At 28.5% G+C, this 22,414-nt stretch overlaps 6 protein-coding genes across 6 annotated transcripts; 4 read left to right on the forward strand and 2 right to left on the reverse strand. All coding sequences in view use genetic code 12, as the record gives it.

Moving 5' to 3' along the window:
* Positions 1-201: 201 nt before the first annotated feature.
* CAALFM_C106320WA (uncharacterized protein) lies at positions 202-2,598 on the forward strand (the record flags this gene model as incomplete). Its single annotated transcript, XM_705187.2, has 1 exon — positions 202-2,598. The coding sequence occupies one exon, from the start codon at positions 202-204 to the stop codon at positions 2,596-2,598; it is 2,397 nt and encodes a 798-aa protein (XP_710279.2).
* A 4,837-nt stretch (positions 2,599-7,435) lies between these two features.
* Positions 7,436-10,786, forward strand: CAALFM_C106340WA (uncharacterized protein; the record flags this gene model as incomplete). The annotated part of the gene is made up of 1 exon (XM_713771.2): positions 7,436-10,786. The coding sequence occupies one exon, from the start codon at positions 7,436-7,438 to the stop codon at positions 10,784-10,786; it is 3,351 nt and encodes a 1,116-aa protein (XP_718864.2).
* A 2,591-nt stretch (positions 10,787-13,377) lies between these two features.
* Positions 13,378-15,999, forward strand: CAALFM_C106350WA (uncharacterized protein; the record flags this gene model as incomplete). Its single annotated transcript, XM_713770.1, has 1 exon — positions 13,378-15,999. One exon carries the CDS (start codon positions 13,378-13,380, stop codon positions 15,997-15,999), a length of 2,622 nt encoding a protein of 873 aa, XP_718863.1.
* Positions 16,000-16,576: 577 nt separating this feature from the next.
* CAALFM_C106360WA (putative protein kinase) lies at positions 16,577-18,274 on the forward strand (the record flags this gene model as incomplete). Its single annotated transcript, XM_713769.1, has 1 exon — positions 16,577-18,274. The coding sequence occupies one exon, from the start codon at positions 16,577-16,579 to the stop codon at positions 18,272-18,274; it is 1,698 nt and encodes a 565-aa protein (XP_718862.1).
* Positions 18,275-19,327: 1,053 nt separating this feature from the next.
* PBR1 (Pbr1p) lies at positions 19,328-19,855 on the reverse strand (the record flags this gene model as incomplete). The annotated part of the gene is made up of 1 exon (XM_713768.1): positions 19,328-19,855. The coding sequence occupies one exon, from the start codon at positions 19,853-19,855 to the stop codon at positions 19,328-19,330; it is 528 nt and encodes a 175-aa protein (XP_718861.1).
* Positions 19,856-21,971: 2,116 nt separating this feature from the next.
* Positions 21,972-22,295, reverse strand: CAALFM_C106380CA (uncharacterized protein; the record flags this gene model as incomplete). The annotated part of the gene is made up of 1 exon (XM_713767.1): positions 21,972-22,295. One exon carries the CDS (start codon positions 22,293-22,295, stop codon positions 21,972-21,974), a length of 324 nt encoding a protein of 107 aa, XP_718860.1.
* Positions 22,296-22,414: the final 119 nt, after the last annotated feature.

Consider the following 22,414-nt stretch of genomic DNA (forward strand, 5'->3'; position numbering starts at 1 on the left):
GCCTACTTACTACTTACTACTTACTACTTACTACTTACCCACTACTTGTTTTCTTTTTTTTATTGTTTTTAAAAAAGATCACATATATTCATTCATTTATTCATTTGTTCATTTTTCAAGTATATTTATTTTGCTCACACTTAACAAAGACAACCCTCCCCCCCCCCCCCCCCCCTCCCCTTTCCCTTCCCACTTCCTATAATGTCAAAATTAAGACAACATTCAATTACAACGAGTCCTTTAATTATATCTTCCCCGACATTTTCTGCTCCTATTAGATCTTTAACTATATCAAACCCTCAACAATCATCTACAATTCTGTCAAATCTACGTGGTAATGTTATTTTAGTCACTAAATATGATTTCGTTGCTGAAGGAGAAAATGAAATATCAGTCAATAAAGGAGATTTAGTTAAATTAATTGATCGATTAGGTAATGGTTGGGTATTAGTCAAATATATTGATCGAGTACAACCCCCAGGATTAATTCCGGCATCATATGTTGATATTGCTGTTAATGATCAAACTAACCCCATAACTTTAACTTGGTTACAAAAAGATGATGATGACTCGGAACAACAACCAACTAGTCAAGCTCATATTGATAATATTATTGATGAATTAAATTATTTGGATTTACAATTTAATAAAGTGGAATCGAAATTTGTCACAATAAATAATCGTCCTTATCCGATTCAAGCATCAATATCAAATTTCTTATTATTTAATGGAAGAATATGGTATCGATTAGATATTGAATATAGTGATAAATCAAAATCTTATATTTGTCGTTATTATCAAGATTTTTATAATTTACATATTAAATTATTGGATTTATATGAAATATTGTCTAAAATTGAAGCAAGAAATTCTGTTTCTAATAGTGGTGGTGGTGGTGGTGGTGGTAGTCGTGGCGATACTATCAAATTACCTAAATTACCTGAACCAATTCCTACTCAAAATAATGATGATGAAAATAAAGAAATTTCAATGTTGTTGAAAAGATGTAATGAATTGAATATTTATATTAATAAATTGATATTAAACAAATATTATCAAACTTCAGATCAATTAAGAGATTGGTTAGAAGTTAGAGATTTACCTGGATTTATTATTAATTCATTTGATAATGAAGACGAAAAAGACGAACAAATTGATGAAATGACTAATGATGAAATTAATGAAAAAATATTACCTGGTTCAATTAATATTGTGAAGAATTATTATGAAAAATTGGAAGAATTGGAAGAACTTGAAAAGCAAAAACAAGTACAACAATTGAAAGATTCAAAATTACCCCAAAGATCACAATCGAAAAATATTTATAATAATTATCAACAAGCTGCTCATGCAATGGCTGGCCATACAAATAGTATCAAACATAAAATGGTTATGTCTAAAACTGGAACAATAAGGCACATCCCAGTTGGATCTAGATCTGCTTCTGTTTCTGTTTCTAGATCCGGGTCAGGGACTTCTCCTGCTGGTGGTAGTAAATCACATCTTTATCAATCTGATCGATCTTCTTCAACGAAAGCTGCCGCACCAGTGACTAGAAATAATACCACTATAGTTATAAAATCAAATAATCATAGCAGCAGCAGCAGCAGCAACAACAACAACAATAAGAATAGTACTGGTAGTAATGGATCAGAAAATTTATCTTCAACTTCACCAACGTCTTTAACTTCAGCATCAACAACAGCTTCATCTTCATCACCAACACCATCACCATCAATAACTAAAAAAGTTGGGGAAACACCAGTTGATACTAATGATATACTATCGTCACCAATATTACAACAACAAAAATCAATGCCAAGTATAAATGCCACCCCTAAATCTACTTTCCAATCGAGTCCAGGGTCTCCATTAATAGGTCCATCATTACCACCTTCAACACTGTCACCATTATTTAATCCACAATCACCTAAATTAGTTAACAATAATTTGAATTCACCTAAAATGGATTATAGTCCTAAACCTGGATTCACTCCTAGGATTAAACCACCAACACCAACAACACCTGCAACAAGTAAGTTTCAACCAGTAAGTAATACAATTACCACCACCACCATATCGGTCACAACAACAGATTTTTCAACTTCATCTCCAAAAATGTCACCAATGGGAGGTCATTTCAATGCTAATTTCCCTGCCTATTCTCAAACAAATAATACCAACAACTCCAACTCCACTAGCAACAGCAACAACAACAACAACAATACTGGTTCAAAACATCAACGAACATTTTCTAATCAATTTATTAAATGTAAAATAATTGATCCAAAAAATGATATAATTGTTATTAAATTAAATAAAGGAGAATTAAAACTGATTAATGATTTGAAAATTGCTCTTAAATCAAGAATCAATATAAATTTCCCACCTGTTTCTCAACCACAACCACAACCACAACAACCACTATCAGAAAGTCCAAATTTAAATTTTGGTCTGATGAAGAATAAATATAATCAAGTGTTTATAAAATTACCAAATTTAAATAATTTTGAAAATATTGATACGATAAAATTCAATTTTCATGAATTTTTAAGATTTAATGATAAAATGTATCTTAAAATTGAAGAAATTAAATGATATGATGATGCTGGTTCTTTTATTTATTTTCATTTGTAATTGTCGTCGTCGTCGTCGTTGCTGTTCCTTTTTTATTTCCTTATTTTGATATATTCAATTTAGAAATAATGTATTAGTATTTCAGATTTTATTGTTTTCATTTCCTTTCCTTTCCTTTCCTTTCTTCCTGTGTATCATGTTTGTTTTTTTTTTGATTTTATCGTTTAAAATCTTATCGTTTTATCTATTAGGGTGTGTTTTCTTTTTTAGGAGTTTTTTTTTTTTTCAATTACTTATAAGAGAGTATATATATCTGTATTTATGTATGTATCAATGTGTATTTATATCAATAACAACAGCAGCAACAACAATAGTAATAGTAATAGTATGACAATATTAATAAATTTAATATTTTGTAATATACTTAAATCAAAAAAAAAAAGAGAATGTGTGGTTTTAAATGTAGAAGAACCACATATAATAGTAAAGGGTATTATAGATAGTAACTATAAACACAATCCTACCAAAGTGAAAAACACCAATTACATATTTGATTGTTTAGTAATTATATTCTTTATCTCTTTACACCCAACTAAAGTAGTTTTTGTTAGTTTTTTTAATTTTTACTTAGATTTGATAGCTTTTTTTGAAACAAAAAAAAATATAGTACGGTAGAGTTGTTGTTGTTAGGTTTACTCAATGTTGAACCATCAACAAATATTCTCAAAAAAGACTGATTTAATGTGGAAAGAAGTAAAAATTATTATAGAAGACAGCAAAGATGTGCTTTAAATAAGAGAAATGGACGGTTTATGCCAATAGTAAAACTCTATTTGGTGAGATGATTTTGCCCCCTAACTTCTTGGATGCAATTTCGTGAAGTATAAACAAATAATAAAAATAAATATTGCCACAGAGCTTACCAAAACCCATCATTCTTTAGTGTAGAATATGACTAGTCAGTTTGATCTTATTTTATACTTAAGCCTTGAATCCCATTGTTTTGATCTAACAAACACTACTTAGTACTATTAGTACCAACCAATTCAGCAAAGTTATTTAATCCATAACCAAATCAATTCAAATTATAAATAAACAAATAACATCCCCGATACCAAATTAAGCACAAATAAACGTCATACCTAATAAAATACATCTTAAAAATGTCTAGAAATTAGAAATTATTTAAAAAGGGAACTAATCTTACAGTACTTAACTAATAAACTAAGTGGTTTAAATTTGGATATATATAAACCAGTTTTTTTTATACCCAATTGTAGCCATTTATGGATATATCTAATCCATCAATGGATAATAGTTGTTGAAGTACTAACTAAAACGAAGAAACTAACTAACATTAGTTTTTTTTTACAATACTATAAGATTTAAACACCCAAAGATACAATCACTTGGGCAAAAAAAATATTGAAAACCAACCAATCAACAAAAGAAACACTTCTTAGCTATATTACACAAATAAATAAATAAGATCGGAGTTTAATAAATTGGTAACTAACTAACTAACTAACTAACTAACTAAATAAGTACCTATATTTCAAAAACAACAACAACAACAAACCCAAATAATTAAATACCACAAAATACTACTACTATAAATAATATATACTCCCCTGTATTAACTAAAATGAACTACTGTAAACAATTGGATCTAATTAGTAGTATAGTATAGTTAGTTAGTTAATAGCTGGTGGTAGTGACTATTCTTAACAATCAAAAATAAAAATGATACTTTAATATTTGCCAGATGTCATTGAACGGCATCATCATCATCAATAGTTTGATTTGTGTGTTATCAACTCAAAATTTAATATTTGTGCAATAACCAAGCAGCACCAGCAGCAGCAGCAGAAGTAGTATTTGTGTTTTTAAAAATTGACTAATTAGATATCGGATTTCCTTTTTCTTTTTTTTCTTTACCTCAACCAATAACAAATCAATATTCATATATTATACCTTCTATCAATTATGTTATCGACAACATGGCAACATACTGTTTAATGTATATTGATAGTAGTAGTAACAAAAAAAAAAAGAGTGAAATAGTATTTAATATAGCTTAACATACAATTACATTCTGCAGCAATTAACGGGTACACCCATACATAAAGTATTATGTGCGTTTACGATAATTACACACACAGATATCCATAAGTAGTAGTAGTAGTAGTAGTAGTACATTCTCACATATTCATTTTCTTGGCTGAAATTTTAATACAACGGTTAATTGGACTTATCGCCAATCATTTCTTTTTTTTTTATTTTTAAAAAAAAAATCGATTCTTTTAAACAATAGGTATGTACAAGGTTTATTAGTTCTTTTTCGGGGGATGGCAAATGTGGTCTTGATCTAAAACACAATAGAAGTATGATTACTATTAACAACAACAACAACAAGAGAATTTTTCTATTTTTTATTATTGCGTGATTCTTCAGCTTTTTTTTCCTAAATTATTTGTTCAAGCAATTTTCACACAATATTAATTTGGGATTTCATTATTATTGTTAAATTATCGTACTACGCACATAATATAATATAATATAGATATAATATAGATATAAAACAACGTTTCTATCTATGTTAATATGATGTAAGTTGACTTAAATCTCATTTAGTTTAATGTATTGTTCTTGTTTAGTAACTAATTTTTATTTAGTTGCGAAAATTTGAAGTCTCAAACTAAGGTTCCAAGAAAAACAAAATTTTAGTTGTGTTGTTGTCTCTATTGTTGTTGTTGTTGAATCTACCAATTGTGAAGAATTTTCATTTCCTTCTATTTATTCATATTTTCGACATTAATTGATAAGAACCAAAAAAAAAAAAAGTGATTGTTATTGGCTGTTCGATATATGATGTTATTTGTCCAATCTTTATACCTCCATATGTTGTGGAATGTAACTTGAACACATGAAGACTAGTACTCTTGTCAAACCCCCATAAAATACAAAAGTTATAGTCACACAAACCAAATGAGAATCAAATGTCAACACCTGAAATGACTGAAATGAATTTCCCAAATGGCATATCAATCTTAGCTTTTATTCCTATTTCTTAAATAAAGGATAAATTAATTTGTAAATACTGCTACGATATATTAGATCAATATCTACGACATAATCCAAACAAAAATTCGTAAATGACAAAAATATTAAATCCGTTTATATATACATATAGAAGAATAATGAATAAACAATGTCGAACCACACATTCAATGAAAAGTCCACCACTATTTTAGGAATATGAAAGAAAGAAAGAATGAATGAAAGAAAACCAAAATTTTAACATGTCAGAATAATATGCAGGATGCGACATCATGTATAATGGGTTAAAATATGTACAAGTAAACAACAACAAAACCAAATTTTTAAAAGAAAAGGAGAACTCATGTTGTGGTCTAAAAAATCAACTATATAGAGAGATAAAGAAAAGGAGATAGATGCCCTCAAGGATTAGGACCAAGTTTATTTAGTTTTATTCCATGACATAATAGTAGTCTCTGTTTTTTTTTTTTTGTTTCAAAAACAATAGTTTAATTTTAAATTTTTCAATACTATTTGGCGTTTTTTTTAGTAGAAGCAGTATACTAAAACCAAAATTAAAAACTCTAATAGTCTTGTTGTTTGTTGTTTGTTGTTTGTTGTATCTTGTTGTTGTATTTGTTGTTTTGGTAATTGTCATATGTTTGTGCTAGGAATTATTGCATTGTCGTATTATTATTTCTTTATTAAGTTTATTATTATTATTATCAATTAAAGTACTACTACGACATAGATTGTTTGGCTTTTTTTGTTTTACAAAGTATTCATTATCATTTCTCTTTCTTATTCTTTATTCTTTATCTCTTATAAAATCCCTTTCTATTTTCTATTATATAAATTTCCTACTTTTCTTTGTTTTTATCTCATATATATTTCAATTACTTTGCCCCCATTTTTTTTCATTCTTATTACTTGAAATTTTCATTATTCACTATATATATATATTCACTTACAAATCATCAAACATCAACTTCCAACCATCTTGTTATTTTTCTTATCAAGATTAACGAGATTCATAAAGAACAATTCACTGAACTAGTCACATTAATTGGTTACAACTACTACCAGTGTTATTATTATTATTATAATTACAAATTCTCTACAACAGTGTTTATCTTTCAGTTACAGAATAGAGAGAAAATATTGTAACTATATTTAACAACAACAACAACAACGATCACAAGTATAATAATTATTTATTATTATTATTGAATCATCTTCTTCCTTTTTTTTTATTCCCTTCTTTGACATAAACTTGCGTTGTATTGACAAAACGTAAGTTAAGTTTACTTGAATCGGATATTTCTTTTATACAAATTGGGTGAAATTTTTTTCAATTCTTGGTGATTTTTCGTTGTGCATGAATTTGCATCAATTTATTTGCTCATAACAATAACATCTATCAATCAACAATCAACAACAATAAACCACAATAAACTGCAATTGAAATTTTGATTCAAAACAACAATTTACCTCCTTTAAATTTATAGAAAACATTGCTTTATTTTATTTTATTTGTTGTTAGTTTGTTCTTTTGTTTTTTGCTTTTCATATATATTATAAGTTTTCATCTGATCAGGATCAGGAAATTCAATATCAATAATCAATTCACTAAAACTGGGTTTCATTTTATATTTATATTTATTATATTCATTTTTCTTTTTCTTTGAAGTTACATTTTCCTTTTTTTCAAATAAAAGAATCAAAAGAATCAAAAGAATCAAAAGAATCAAACCCTCAAATTTATCAAATTGTGTTGATCCAAATATAATTTCAAGAAATAAACAAGCATTACCAAATCATGTCATTATCAACATCAACATCAACAAAGCCAAAGGCACCACCATCAACAACAATAGCACTGGTAACATCACCATCTTCACCATCATTGAAATTGTTTAAATCCAAAAGAAAGATAAAAAATCTCAAAAATTTAACAATAATTGGTCCATTGAGTGAACAACAACCAGGTAAGAATGTTAAAGTGATTACAACAACAACAACAACAACAACAACAACAACACCTTCCTCTTTCTCATCATCATCATCATTGATGTCACCTATTACACCACAAACTCCAAATATTCCCAAAACACCAAAAACACCAAAACATTCAAAACATGCAAGTAGTGGAACATCATCAATAATAGCTGATATACAATCTATATCTTTACCATCAATAACAAAATCATTATTACCAAATTCCTCATCATCATCATCATCAACATCAACACCAACATCATTAGCCAAAACATTATCCATGCCAATGTTATTCAATCAAGAGAAGCATTCCAAATTTCCACAACTAGAAGAAAATAACAATAACAAGGAGGAAGAAGAAGAAGAAGAAAAAGAAGGGGGTTTAATTGATTTAACTAATAAAAGTATTATTTTAATAACCAAATATGATTTTATTAGTGATGATAAAGATCAATTAAATATTAAGGCGAAACAATTTTTAAAATTATTACAAAAATTAGGTAATGGATGGTTATTAGTTCATGATTTATATGATAAATCCAAATTAGGATTAATTCCTGCTTCTTACGTTGATATTGCTTTAAATGACCCATTAGAACCAATTAAATTGACTTGGTTATATGAATATAGCAAGCAAAAACCACTACTGCTGGTGCTGCTGCTTCTGCTGCTTCTGCTGCTGCCACCACCACCATCTACTAAACAATTGGGAATTGAAGAAACATTAAATGAACCACTATCACCACCACCACCACCACCATCATCATCATCACCCTTTATAATGATTGAGAATAACAATACATCAAAAAGTTTAAGATTTGAAATTGATCAAATTTTTTATAATAAATCAAATAAATCATTTTGGTATAAAATCAAATATTATGATAATTTAAATCATCAAATTATTTATTTAGGTAAATTTTATAAAGATTTTTATCAATTACATGATGGAATAATATCCCAATATAATATTAACAATAATAATAATAWTAAYAATAATAATGCTAATAATATTAACAATAAAAATACAAATGATTTATCAATTAAATTACCACCACCAATTTTAAGAAATTCTTTATATCATTCACCAAATGTTAAATTTGATAAAAATTTAATTGAAAATTCTTATAAATTATTAATTAGATTAAATGATTATTTAAATCAATTAATAAATCATTGGCCCAATATATTGAATGAATGTCCTAAATTTCATGATTTTATTTATAATTGTAATAATATAATTGTTAATAATAATAATAATAATAAAGGAACAACTCCAACAACAATCATAACTAATGAAACAATAATTAAATCATTTTATCCAAATTCAATTATGATAAATAAAAATATTCATGATAATTCTGTTACGTTTTCAAAAACTGCTCCATTACCTAAATTATCAACCATAACAACAAAACAAATGAGTAATAATATAAGACCAACATCAATCAATATTAGTACTACAAAAACACCAACAACTACTAGTACTACCAATAAACCAGTGATTGCTAGTTCTACCACTAGTAGTAATCGGATTTTTAGATTACCTGATCAATATATTAATAATTCAACATATATTGACCAACTCAGCAAGAAAATAAGAGATAATACCACTATTAATAGTACTAGTACTACAACCACCACCGCCAAGGCAAATAACACTAAAAATTTTGACAATTTATCTACTATTGTTCATTCAGAAAGTGACAAATCATTATTTAGTTATACATCAATAATTAATACCTACAACAATAATAGTAATAATAATAATATTAATAATATTGATGATGATGATGATGATGATATTGCTAGTGTTGGTTTATCACAATCATCTTCAGAGCAAGCTAGTTCAAGTAGTAACTATATTTCTGATGATTCAATTCTTGAAATCCAAAACAAAGAAGACAACAACAACAACAACAATGATGATGATAAATTGTTGGATAATTTTTCAAACCTATTATCATCATCATCATCTTTTTCTTTTCGTTCATTATTACCAATGACAAATATCAATAATCATGAAAGAATTAATTCACTTTTACAATTAGATTCTCAAAGATTAGATAATCATCAAAGAATAAATTCAATTCAAAGTGAACCTGAAGAAAGTATATTTGATAAAATTCCTCAACCTCAAGAACATTATAATCATAATCATAATCATAATCAACATAATCGATATTGTAGTAGTTGTACTACTGCTACTAATCATAGTTCAAAAATGAATTCACCTTCAACTACACCATTAACAATTAATTCTCATGATGAATCAGGAAGAGGAGAAAGAGGAGGAGAAAAAGGAAAAGGAATAGAAGTGTTTGAAAAGTTTCCTGCTAGTAGTAATATTGATAAACCATTACCTTTACCACCAAGTTTACCATCATCATCTTCTTCATCTTCTTTTTCATCTTCGGGTTGTTCAACAAAATATCCAATGACAATTATACCAACGGCAACAGTTAAATCCATGACAATAAATTCACCCATGAATGCAATTACTGAACATACTGCAAAAACTTATTGTTGTAATGATTTATCACTTTTATCATCACCGTCGTCTCCATCTCATCCTACAACAAGGTCATTATCCGCTTCTTCTTCTTCTTCTTGTTGTTGTTGTTGTTGTTCTTCTTCTTCTTGTTGTCGTTATTGTTCATCTTCTTCAAATGCGTCATTTTTCGAAATATCTATGAATAATATCATTAATGAATTAGATGAATTTGAATTTGCCATTGATGATGATGATCATCAACATCATCAACAACAAATAATTGATAAAACCACTACTTTGGATAAGATTGAAGTTGAAGTTTATTTGAATAAAATAGGTACATGTGGTGTTGAATCCACTGATATTGATACTGATTTAATTAAATTTCAATTATTTAAACATGATATATTATCAATTGATTATTTAAAAAAAATTATCAGTTTTAAAATGTATAATGATTATGAATTATTAAATCATTTCAATTTATTATTAATAAAGACTGATAAGAACATCTTCACAAATGATAATGATGAGGATGAGGATGAGGATGAGGATGAGGATGAAAATAAGTTGATTTTACTTGATGATGACAAAATTTTAACAAATTATATTAATCAATTATCAATAATTAAATTGAATTTAATTAGATCAAGAGCTAAAAGAGAAACTATTTCTTAAAATTAAAATTGTTATGTATAGTTGATRTTAAGTTGATGTTTATTTATAAATATATTATATCCCCCTTTCCACTATGACAATCCTATGAAAATACAAAACACTAAGCTCAATTGTATTTGTAAAACGTTTGATTTGAAACTTCTTGATAAAGGTTTGTTCATTTGGACTATTGGACTACTACGATGATATCTCCATCTTCAGTTTATTCAACAAAACAAAATCACTGCACTGTATCGCTAGCGCTACCAATTGCGTTATTTTTTATCATTATCATCATTTTACAAATTTTGTATTTCAAAAAGTATGCAAAGGAGGGGCAACACAAATTACAATTACAATTCTAAATTTCCAAATTTCAATATCAATTTAACTTAATTGGTAAATTAAAGTAAAGTTTCAAATTTAAGGAGAGTTAATTAGTTAATTACTTTACTATCGACATTCCAACTTGATGCAAAAGAAATTGCCAACCAAGAAGAAAAAAAAAAAAAAAWTTTTTTTTGTTTGCGATTTTCAACTCAATTTCATTGATCGACAATAATAATAATGGAGGAAATGATGATGAAAGGAGTAGGAGTTAAATGCCGAGTAATAAATTGGAACAATGTGAAAGGGGAAAGGGGAAAGGGGGAGGAGAGGAGAGGAGAGGGAGGAGTTTCAATACTATAAACATAAATAGAAACTGGTTATATAGATAGTTAAGAAAAGAATACTTGAAACGAAGGACCAAATTCAAAGCTTTGATGCCGTTTCAATTTAATTATGAAACAGATTATTGATGAAAAATTAAATAGTAAATCACCACGCCTTATTTCATATATATGTTGGCTATTAATTATACTGAAAGGGTAATAATTATAATAATATATCTGAAACAAAACGAAGAAGAAGAAGAAGAAGGAGGAGGAGGAGGAGGAAACAAGTTTTGTATGTTGTTTTACAAAAAAAGGATAAATTGCTTAGTGTTCCTTTCCTACCAATTGAAAGGGGATAAAAAAAGGAAGGAATAAAAGTTTTCAATCAAAGTCAAATTCAGGTTAATATTGTGAATACTATTGGAAATATTTAAGCCAGCAGTATAACACACAGACGAATGTGTAGGAAGTAAAATTGAAGTTCTGGAACCCATTTACAACATGTAAAATGATCAAAGGAGTGAGAGTGAGAGAGAAAGTACGATTAATTTCATAACCGTAACGTGACAATAAAATATAAGTAAGAGAAATATCTATTGTTGTAACACTGCACTGTTTTTTCGTTGGTGGTGTTGATGACTTGTATTGTTTCAAGAACAATGCAAAATCATTCGTAATAATAATAATAATAATATCATCATCATCATGTACTTACTATAAGAACAATAGAGAGAGAGAGARAAGAGAGACAGACAAAGAAAGAAAGATAACAACAAATCACAAGAAAATTGTGATTGGTTTCAACTTAACATTGTGGAACATTGTGGAACAATAAGTAGTTGAATGGTTAGTTGAATGGTTTAGTTGAATTATTTATAAAATTGATCGTATATTAAAATAATAAATCCACCCCACCCACCCACCAAGAAAAAATAGAAAGATTTAAAAATAATCACGCGCGTTGTTGCTTGTTGTTGCTATTGTTTAATTAATTTTTCTTGTCACTCAACACACTACTTTTTTTTTTCAAATTTAAATTTAAATTTAAACTCTTCTCTCCCCCCCCCCCTCAACGGTATTCTTAAAAATTAGAGCTATACAAACATTGCTAGTATTTACTTTTATAAGATAGATAATATAAACCCCATTCATTGCTATTACCCATCTTGCATCTTAATTTAAATGTGAACTAAACTAAAAACTGAAAATCCCAATCAATCAATCAATCAATCAACATTTACTTTTGTAACTTAAAACTTTTGAAAATATTTTTTAATTTTTTTGTGTCATGCACACACTACACTAACCAATACAATTTTCAATTCTTCTTCTTCATTCTTTTATTCATTCATTCTTCATTATTATTATTAATATCCCACCTCTTCCCACCCATCAACCAACCATTATTTCACTCCTTTCAAATCTTAAACTACCCACTCACTCACTTCTTCTATCTTTCTTAATTATTTATATATATAATACTATTCTAGTTACAACTACTACTACTACTACTTACTACTACTTTAAACAATAATTTATATTATATCCCCTTTCATTCCATTCCATTCCATCCCCCCCCTCCCCCATATTAATCCTATCATTTGTTTCATAAATTGATAGAAAGTAACAACAACCACAATATTATTTTCTTGAATCAACAAGTTTATTTTATTCATTATTGATTTTGTAATAAACTCAATTTTTTTTTTTTCCATAAAGGAACAATACTTTAATACTCCATCACGTCTTATTATTGTTCTTCACAAGTACTTGGTGTTTTTTTTTTTTCAGTTTCATGTATCATTATATATATTGAACTACAACCCCCCAATCTTTTTGATTTGATTTGATTTGATTTGATTTCATATTTATTTCATATTCCTTTTCCATACTTTTAGTTGTTTTATACTAGTTTCCAGATATTTCAAGCAAAGACAAGTATAATTTTCTTTTTAAATGATGTTGAAACTGTCTGCTATATCAGATGATGTACATCGCCCTATAAGTGTTTATACTACACCTCCATTAGATATTTCTATTATTGATGAAGAAGATGAAATTAAAGAAGAGGAGGAGGAGGAGGAAAACGAAGATGAAGACGATTTAATGGATAAACGTTCTTATCAACTGTCTCAATTATTATTCACTCCTCCTACTTCATTAGATAACAAATCCAAATTCATTCTGCCATTTGAATGTCCAAGAACTCCTCCGCCACCTCCACCTCCACCGCCACCGCCAGTTTCCAACCAATACTCCCATTCAAGTCCTAAAACAATGAATAGTAAAAATTCTCAATTTGCTTCAGATACGTCTTCATTATTAAAACCCCAGTTATCTTTAAAGTCCATGAAAACTACTACCACTACCACTTCTGCTTCTTCATCATCTTCTAATTCATTTAAATATCAACCACCACCTCCATTACTGACCAACCCACAATTAAAATCACCTTCCAAATCACACAATAAAAGAAATAGTACAAATCCTACTGTTGGTGTTAAAGAAAATTTACTACTGTCACCTTCAAAATTATTAAAACGGTTATCAATGAGATTATCTTCATCAAACTTAAATAAACGGAATTCAGTTATTCCTAATGATATAAAAGTAATTATATCTGAACCACAACCACAACCACAACCACAGCCACAACAATTATTGCTGCCTCGATTACCATTACAAGAATATGAAGAAAAATCAGCAACGACAATACAATCACAACTGATACCCTACTTGGAAACAGTAGCATTACCAAATGGTAAATCAATTTTAATACCTTCATCACAATCACAAGATGAATATCCATCACCAACATTATCACTCACACCACCATATCTGACATCACCATCAAATTCAAATTCTTCTTCTTGTTATAGTTTACAACAACAACCATCTAAATCTTCTACATCTATGATAGCATCAAATTTACCACCTTTAGAGAATCAAAAATTAAATAAATCATTGTCAAACAGTACTAATGATGGAAAGAAACCCACCCCAAATGAAGTAGTTGAAATTACGCCAAAGAAACAAAGCAGAAGAAGAAGAAATAAAAGTCATTCTATTAGTGCATTTATTTCACCACGTAAATTGGCCAGTGAATATCATAATCGAGTTAAATCAAGTTGGAGAAATTCTCTGACTCCTTCAACTCATTCTCAATTATCACAACCTATACCATATTTACAATATCCTAAATCAACCGATGATGAAGAATTGATTGGATATAAATATAATGATGAAGGAGAAGGAAGTGAAGAAGTTAATCAATCACCACCACAGCAACAGCAACAGCAAGAAATAGAAGAAGAAGAAGAAGAGGTTGAAGAAGATATACATGATGCCCAAAATATTGGTGATACTTCATTGATTAGTGGGATAATTAATGATATAGTTACAACTGATCATACCCATGATATAACTTCATTTTCTGGATATTCTTTAGATAAACCAAACACAAACACAACAGCGGTCACTACCACCACCACCACTACCAATAATGATAATGACATTGATAATGAAACAAACACTAATAATACTAATGATAATTCAATTCTTGTATTACCTGCATCTCCACAAAAGAGTACTTTTTCAACAACTACAACAACGACTAATTCTACAATTACAATAGATGATATTGATGATGTTTCATTTTCTTCCCCTTCCTCATCAATGACACCAATGAGTAAACAACAAGTTATGGGAGGATATAATGATACTTTAGATACTATTAATACTTCATCAATAATCACAACTGGATTTGATGAAGATGAAGATAAAGATGATGTTAGTGTTAATGTTAGTGGGATCAGTTATAAAGGAAGTATTTCTAATCAAAGAAAACAAATTTATAAATATCATAATCATAGCCATAGTCATGGTCGACATCATCGCATGGATTCACAAGGTTATGAAAAAAGGAAAATGAATCATCAAAGTACAATGTCAACTTCAACTACTATAAGTTCAGCAGCAATGAATCAACAACAACAAAAACAAAAACAAAAACAAAAACAACAACCCCAAAAATCAGTATATTCTGATTCAATATTAAAATTGAATATCTTTATCCAAGATTCAAACAACACCACCAATAACAGTTCTGGTTCATCGTCATCATCATCTTCCTCTTCTTCTTCCTCTTCATTATTACAATCAATGATATCAATTAAATTACGGAAAGATAAATTGAAAAATCTTGATGAATTAATTAATTTAATAATTTATAAATTAATGAAAAAATTAAATCGTCATGATGATGATTTAATCATTGATAATATCAAATTATTAATCTTCTTCAAAAACAACAACAACAACAATAATAACAATAATAATAATAATAATAATAATAGTACCAGTGATACTAATTATGGTGGTGGTGGTGGTGGGGATGATGATAAACATGTTTTAATAAATCCAATAATTTTAAAAGATAAAATTGATCAATCAATAACAAAGAAAAAGAATAAACATCAGAATTCTTCTTCTTCATTGCCGATTAATAATTATAAAGATGATTTATTATTGGAATATATTCAAATGAAACTGAAATTATATATTAAAGCTATAATTTGATTTTTTTTAGATATATACCACCATTATCATCATTATCATCATTATCATATATATTAGAAAGGTTTTGTTTTGTTTTATGATAAGAAGAGATTAAGATTAGTTTTATATATGGTAGTTATTAGTTGTTTAATTTTTTTTTTTTGTTCTTTTATTAATGTATTTTTATAAGATAAGATTTACTTTTTTTTTAAAAAAAAAATAAAAGGAGGAATCTCCTTTTCATTTATATTGTAAACAGGTTAAATTTGTTCAATTCATTGCTGTCTATAATGAAGGTTCTTACTTATATTCTTCAAATTCTTATTAAACCATTGATGTTGTTGTTGTTGTTGTTGTTGTTTCACGTGATTAGTGTGAAACAACGCGCGTGTAAGATTTCTGTTTTTGGGCGGCACGTGCTAATGTAATGTAATGTAATGTAAGCGAGTGAGTGAGTGAGTGAGTGAATGAACGAAAGTAAGAAGCCAATTAAGAAGCAAACGTTTGAAACCATAAACTTTTTTTTTTTACTTAACAAAAATTATCACCAACAACTAATGATTAATATTTATTATCAAATAATATAATAAAACTAACCATGATAGATATATTTGATATGGAAGATGAAGTTTCTACATTAACTTCTCAACTTCATACTAAAATAGTTATTAGCCCTGCCCCATCATCTTCTACACAAGAATTAAATTATAAATTAATTGATGCCATCGATGAAGAAACTATAGCTAATGAAAAAGAAAAAGAAGAAGAAGAGGATGATGATTATGATGATGAAGATGATGACTATTTACCACAAGGGTATCAACCACAAATATCTTCTAGACCTATAAAAATCAATAATAACAGTAATAGACAACGAAGGAAATCATCAATAGTTTCATCATACGAAGTCAATATTACAAATTCTTATGTTTCTTCATCATTAATAATTGATAGATCACCAGGAATTGTTTCTAGTGGAGGAGGAGAAGGAGGAGGAGGAGAGAGTAACAATAATAGCAAATTTGTGTCTAGTGTTATTTCCCCACCTAGATTATCTGATTTTGAACCAATTAAAGTATTAGGGAAAGGATCATATGGGAAAGTTTTATTAGTGAGACAAGTATCTACTGGTAGATTATTTGCTCAAAAACAATTGAAAAAAGCTTCATTGATAATCAATCAACAAGAACAAGAAACAGATGATGATGATGAGGAGGAGGAGGTGGTGGTGGCTGGTGTCAAAATCCATGAAAAAAATTATCAACGAACATTAAATGAAAAACAAATATTAGAATTAGTTAATCATCCAAATATAGTTAAATTATTTTATGCTTTCCAAGATAATAATAAATTATATTTAATATTAGAATATTTACAAGGTGGAGAATTATTTCATCATTTAGCCATGGAAAAATTCATGAGTGAAAAAGATTCAAGTTATTATATTGCACAAATGTTATTAGGTATAAGATATCTTCATTTGAAATTAAAAGTGATTTATCGAGATTTAAAACCAGAAAATTGTTTATTAAATTCATTTGGTAATTTAGTATTAACTGATTTTGGTTTAAGTAAAATAGCTGCAGACAACGAAGATGGAACCACCAAGAATCATTCTATAACGGGGACAGTACAATATATGGCACCAGAAATTTTACAAGGTGATCCATATGATTTTGCCGTTGATTATTGGTCATTAGGTTGTGTTGCCTTTGATCTTTTAACTGGTTCACCTCCATTTACGGGAACTAATCCTAAAAAAATATTGGAAAAAATGAAATCAATTAAAAAAAATCTTAAATTCCCATTTTATTTAAGTTTAGATGCTAAAGATTTTTTAAGAAAATTATTACAAGTAAATCCAGAGAAAAGAATTAATCTTGATGATGAAGAAATATTCCAAAAATTCAAACAACATAGATTTTTCCGTTATATTGATTGGAATCATCTAGAGAATTTACACCACCACCAAGAAGGAGAAGAAGGTGCAGAAGAATTATCATTTCCAAAGGCAACAAAAAATGGTCAACAACAAAAAATGTATATGCCACCAATATTACCAGTTATTACTGATCCAATATTAGCAGAAAATTTTGATTCTGAATTCACAGAAATGGATTTCACTCCTCCACTACCACCACCACCACCTCCTCCTCCTCCTCCAATAATTATATCACAACTTCAACAACAAACACGATTATCTTCCAGTGGTAATAATACTTCTGATATTCTAAATATTCAAGGATTCTCTTATACAAATCCTAAATTTATTGATTATTCATTACATAATAAATAAACAATTAGACTGCTAGACTTCTAAGCTTTTTTTTTTTTTTCGACAATTTGCAACTAAAGAGTTAAAAATCTTCTTTTTTTTTTAAGTTGATTATGTAATAAACTCCATTTTTTTGTTAGAATAAGATTTCAACAACAACAACAACCTAAATATAGTTAAAACTTGAAATGTAAAATAAAAAAAAAAGAAATTCAACTAAACTTGTGATTTTCATAAAAGAACTAAAACTAAAACCAAAACCAAAACTAAAACTAAAACTAAATCTTAGGGAGAATTGATTAGTTGCATATTTGGTTTTTGGTTTTATCATGACAATTGGTAATGCAGATAATGAAAATGATCATTCATTTTAACAGACAATAGAGGAAGAGTAGAGAATTATCTGTTCTTGTTCTTGTTCTGTATTTTTATTCAAGAGCAATTTTTGTTGGAATTTCTAATCTTCTGTGTGTGTACATACATGGAATTGAATAAACTTCAACTTGTTGTCAGCCAGCATGTAAATCAATTTTTAGAAACTTGATTTTTATTGGGTTTTGCGATTGACAATTGTCAATTTGGATAGGCAACACAAATCAACGAGAGATCAAGGGCTCAAGGGTAACTCTTCTTTTTTTTTATGTTAATGTTTAGATACGAGGAGGAAGAGCAATAACACATGTGGAGAATCATCATGTCAGGTGTGTTTTTGAGTTGCTATAAGTTATTAATAGAAACTTGCTGCAACGTGTGTATTTTGAATTTATACCTTATTTTTTTTTACTCATCGTGCATAGGTAACAAACTGCAAAATGTAACGTTGCGCCCAAACGTTACAAAAAATGATGCAAAAAAAAAAAAACTGACATCTACTAAATAACATAATAAAGCTCAATTAAAAATACTTCAAAATTTAAACATAATAAATTTATATATATATGTACACATAGTATAAGAACTAATAAATAAGCAACGAGAAGAAACGAAATAAAACAACGACAACGAATTTAAAAACTTTTTTCTTTATAATTAAAAAAAAAAACCAAACTTAACAATTAATTAAACTCCATAAGTTTACAAGACAGCCCAATTGAGACGACCGTAGATACTAACTTTGTAGGAGTTCTTTGGTGGCAGATTTGGATTACCAACTTGGATAGCATATTGACTAGCAGAATAAGCTGGTTTATCAACAACATGAACAGCATATAAGTAATCATAACCAGAAAATTTGATTTCACCACTCTTTTGATCAAAATCAGAAATGTAAATACCATCAGAACCAGCAGCAACACCAATTTTACCATCTTCACTATATGTCAAAGCATAAGAAGTACGTGATTTCTCATCATCATATCTTTGGTAAATTAAGTTTGGTTCTATGTAGAAAGTAGCACCTGGAGTAACGTAATCACCAATGTAAATTTCATTGAAACCAACGTCTTTAGTAAGAGTATAAAGGGTCTTACCATTGACTTCTTCACTATCGGATTTAATGTATAAAGTCACATTACCACGGAATCCTTGTTGAATTGGAGCAGCAATGACTGATTGGAAAAATAAACTGAAAAAAGCAGCAATAAAAACAGTGAATTTGTACATTGTGATAGTAGTTGTAATTAATGAATTAATTGATTGATTGATGGATTAGTAAAAATGGAAAAACAAAATTCCAATTTCAAGGAAGGAATGGACCCCTATTTATAGTTGAGAAATTGATAGTTCAAATCATAGATGAGAAATCATATTCAAAGGGTAAAGTCACAGTTAATGGTATTAGTTGGTTATACCATTCTTTCCTTTTGTTTTATTAGAGTTACCAATTGGTTAAATTACTTGCATAATTGTTTTCTTTTTTTTTTTTAGTACGATTTGCATCAAATCATTGTATGAGCGATAATATTCCAAGTATTCATGCCTATAAATTACTTGCAGCAAAAACTAACCCATGTGTAAATCAGCCACAATATTGATTATCCCTTAAATACAGGAGGCAATAACAACAACAACAACAACAACAACCTCCTCCTTAGAAATAACTATAAAGCTGTGTGTTTTTTTGTTGTTGAGGTTTCAGTTTTGAGTTAGAAGTTGGAATGGACCACAAAACAAAAACAAATACAACCAAGAAAAAGAAAAGATTAATAGAGGAAGATATTTTTAGAAGATTCTTTACATTGAGTACTATCATCAATCAATCAATATCATTACTTTTCTTCCATTACTTGTTTCTGATTTCAATACTTCCCTTTTATGATCTCATTCCAATGTTTTACAGATTTTTTTTTTTTTTTGAAACAACAACAAAAAGTAAGTTACGTAGTCTTTTTAAAAATCCACACTCTAAGAATCTTTGAGAAAAACAATTTTTAACCCCCTTAATCCATACTACAATAGATCATATATTGTCAATCTTGTAAATTGATTTATCACCATGTAATGATGGGTCCAAGATGCCAAGCACATAACAGTTTATAATAGGGATTGTCAATAGGTTTAATGATCCTATTGTTTTTTTTTTTTTAGTTCTATTTTTTTCAAGCAACTGGTTGATGGAAAAAATATTAATTATGTGTAACAATTGAAACAACTTGGAATGTAACTATTGACTAAAATATGCAAGTAATTAAAAAACTAAATTTGGTTAATGTCAACGTCAAAACGTACACATACACATACACACTATAGTTTTAGTCATCACTTAGATATATTATCATTGTCAAGAGGATGCCACATGAAATAACTAAATAATACAATTCAATGGTTTGTTTAAATGACCTTATTGTTTTTTTAAACCCTTTCATTGTTTATTGAGGTTTAAACAGAGGTTTAGTTCTCTCTAATTTTCATATAATATTTTCCATTGTATTTCATTAATTACTACACTATTCCAAACGTACGACTTACTTTGTTATGAAGTCATTGGGAATGAATACTCGACTCCTTCAACATACTTCGAGAAATGTACGAAACCAAATGCTGGCCTATTGGTGTATCAATAAGTTATTTGAACTTGTCATAAACGTCATTGACCCACTCCCCTTAGGTTTTGCTTTTTTTTTTTTTTGCAATAGCATAATACAAGCCAATATAAAACAAACTACAAAATATTCACCTCAAAACTAAAACATAACAATAACGTCTTTCCCTTCTTGTGATTTATTCTCTACCTAATAGAATTTTTTCCACTCTTGTTATGGTATTGTGACTTGGCTGCCCCCCTGTTCAGGAGAAACATACACAAAAATTTTGTAATATCTCATGATGTTTCATAATAAGGGCGGGCAAAATGAAGTTACTACAATATTGGCATTGCAACAGTGTTGCAACAACATTGAAACTTGATAATGTACAAACCATTTACTAACAAGACACAAGTGTGTGTTCTTTCTATAAATAATTTTTTTTTGTCTTGATATAAGATATAATGGGGTTTGATGTATACAATTATGCAATAGGCATCCCTGAACTTTATGCAATAGGCATCCCTGAACTTTATGCAAAACAATTTGGTTAATATTCCATTCTCAACTAAGTACACCCAATTTCTGGCTACATTCTATCTTCAAATTGAATCACGTTTTTCTCATTCAATTTATGGCAAATACACGGAGTGGGCTTCTTTCTCTATCTCAGAATAGTAGGTATAGTTTATTTTTAGATCAATGACTTCTTTAATTGACTCTCGACACAGTCTCGGGGGGAAGAAAACCCCTGATTATTCTTCCTCATCATCATCTGAGTCCTCCTTCTTGCCGTGCTTATAGTCAAATCCAGCCCCACCTCCAAATTCAATTTTACCAGCACCTGGAAACTTGTATTTAAAATTACCACCACCTCCTCCTCCATAATGAGTATCAGTGGTTTTCAATGAATTGTCATCTTCCTCATCGTAGGATGTTTGAGATAATGTGGAGTCTTTTTCTGATGTTGAAATCTGATGATGCAGTTGTCTTTGTCTCTTGTTGGTATAATAACTAATTAAGCTTACTCCTAATATTGTAAAAGCTAGCAGTAGCAATATATAACAACATAATAACATTATATTGGCATTAGTGTTTTTGTCTGTGGTTGTTAGATTCTACTGAAGTGATGATTTTTTTTTCAAGTGGGAAAAGCATCATTCTCGAGTGTCGTGTAGATTGCAGATAATTGATTTTT

This window comes from Candida albicans, chromosome 1 (genome assembly GCF_000182965.3).
Source record: "Candida albicans SC5314 chromosome 1, complete sequence".
Lineage (NCBI taxonomy): Eukaryota > Fungi > Ascomycota > Pichiomycetes > Serinales > Debaryomycetaceae > Candida > Candida albicans.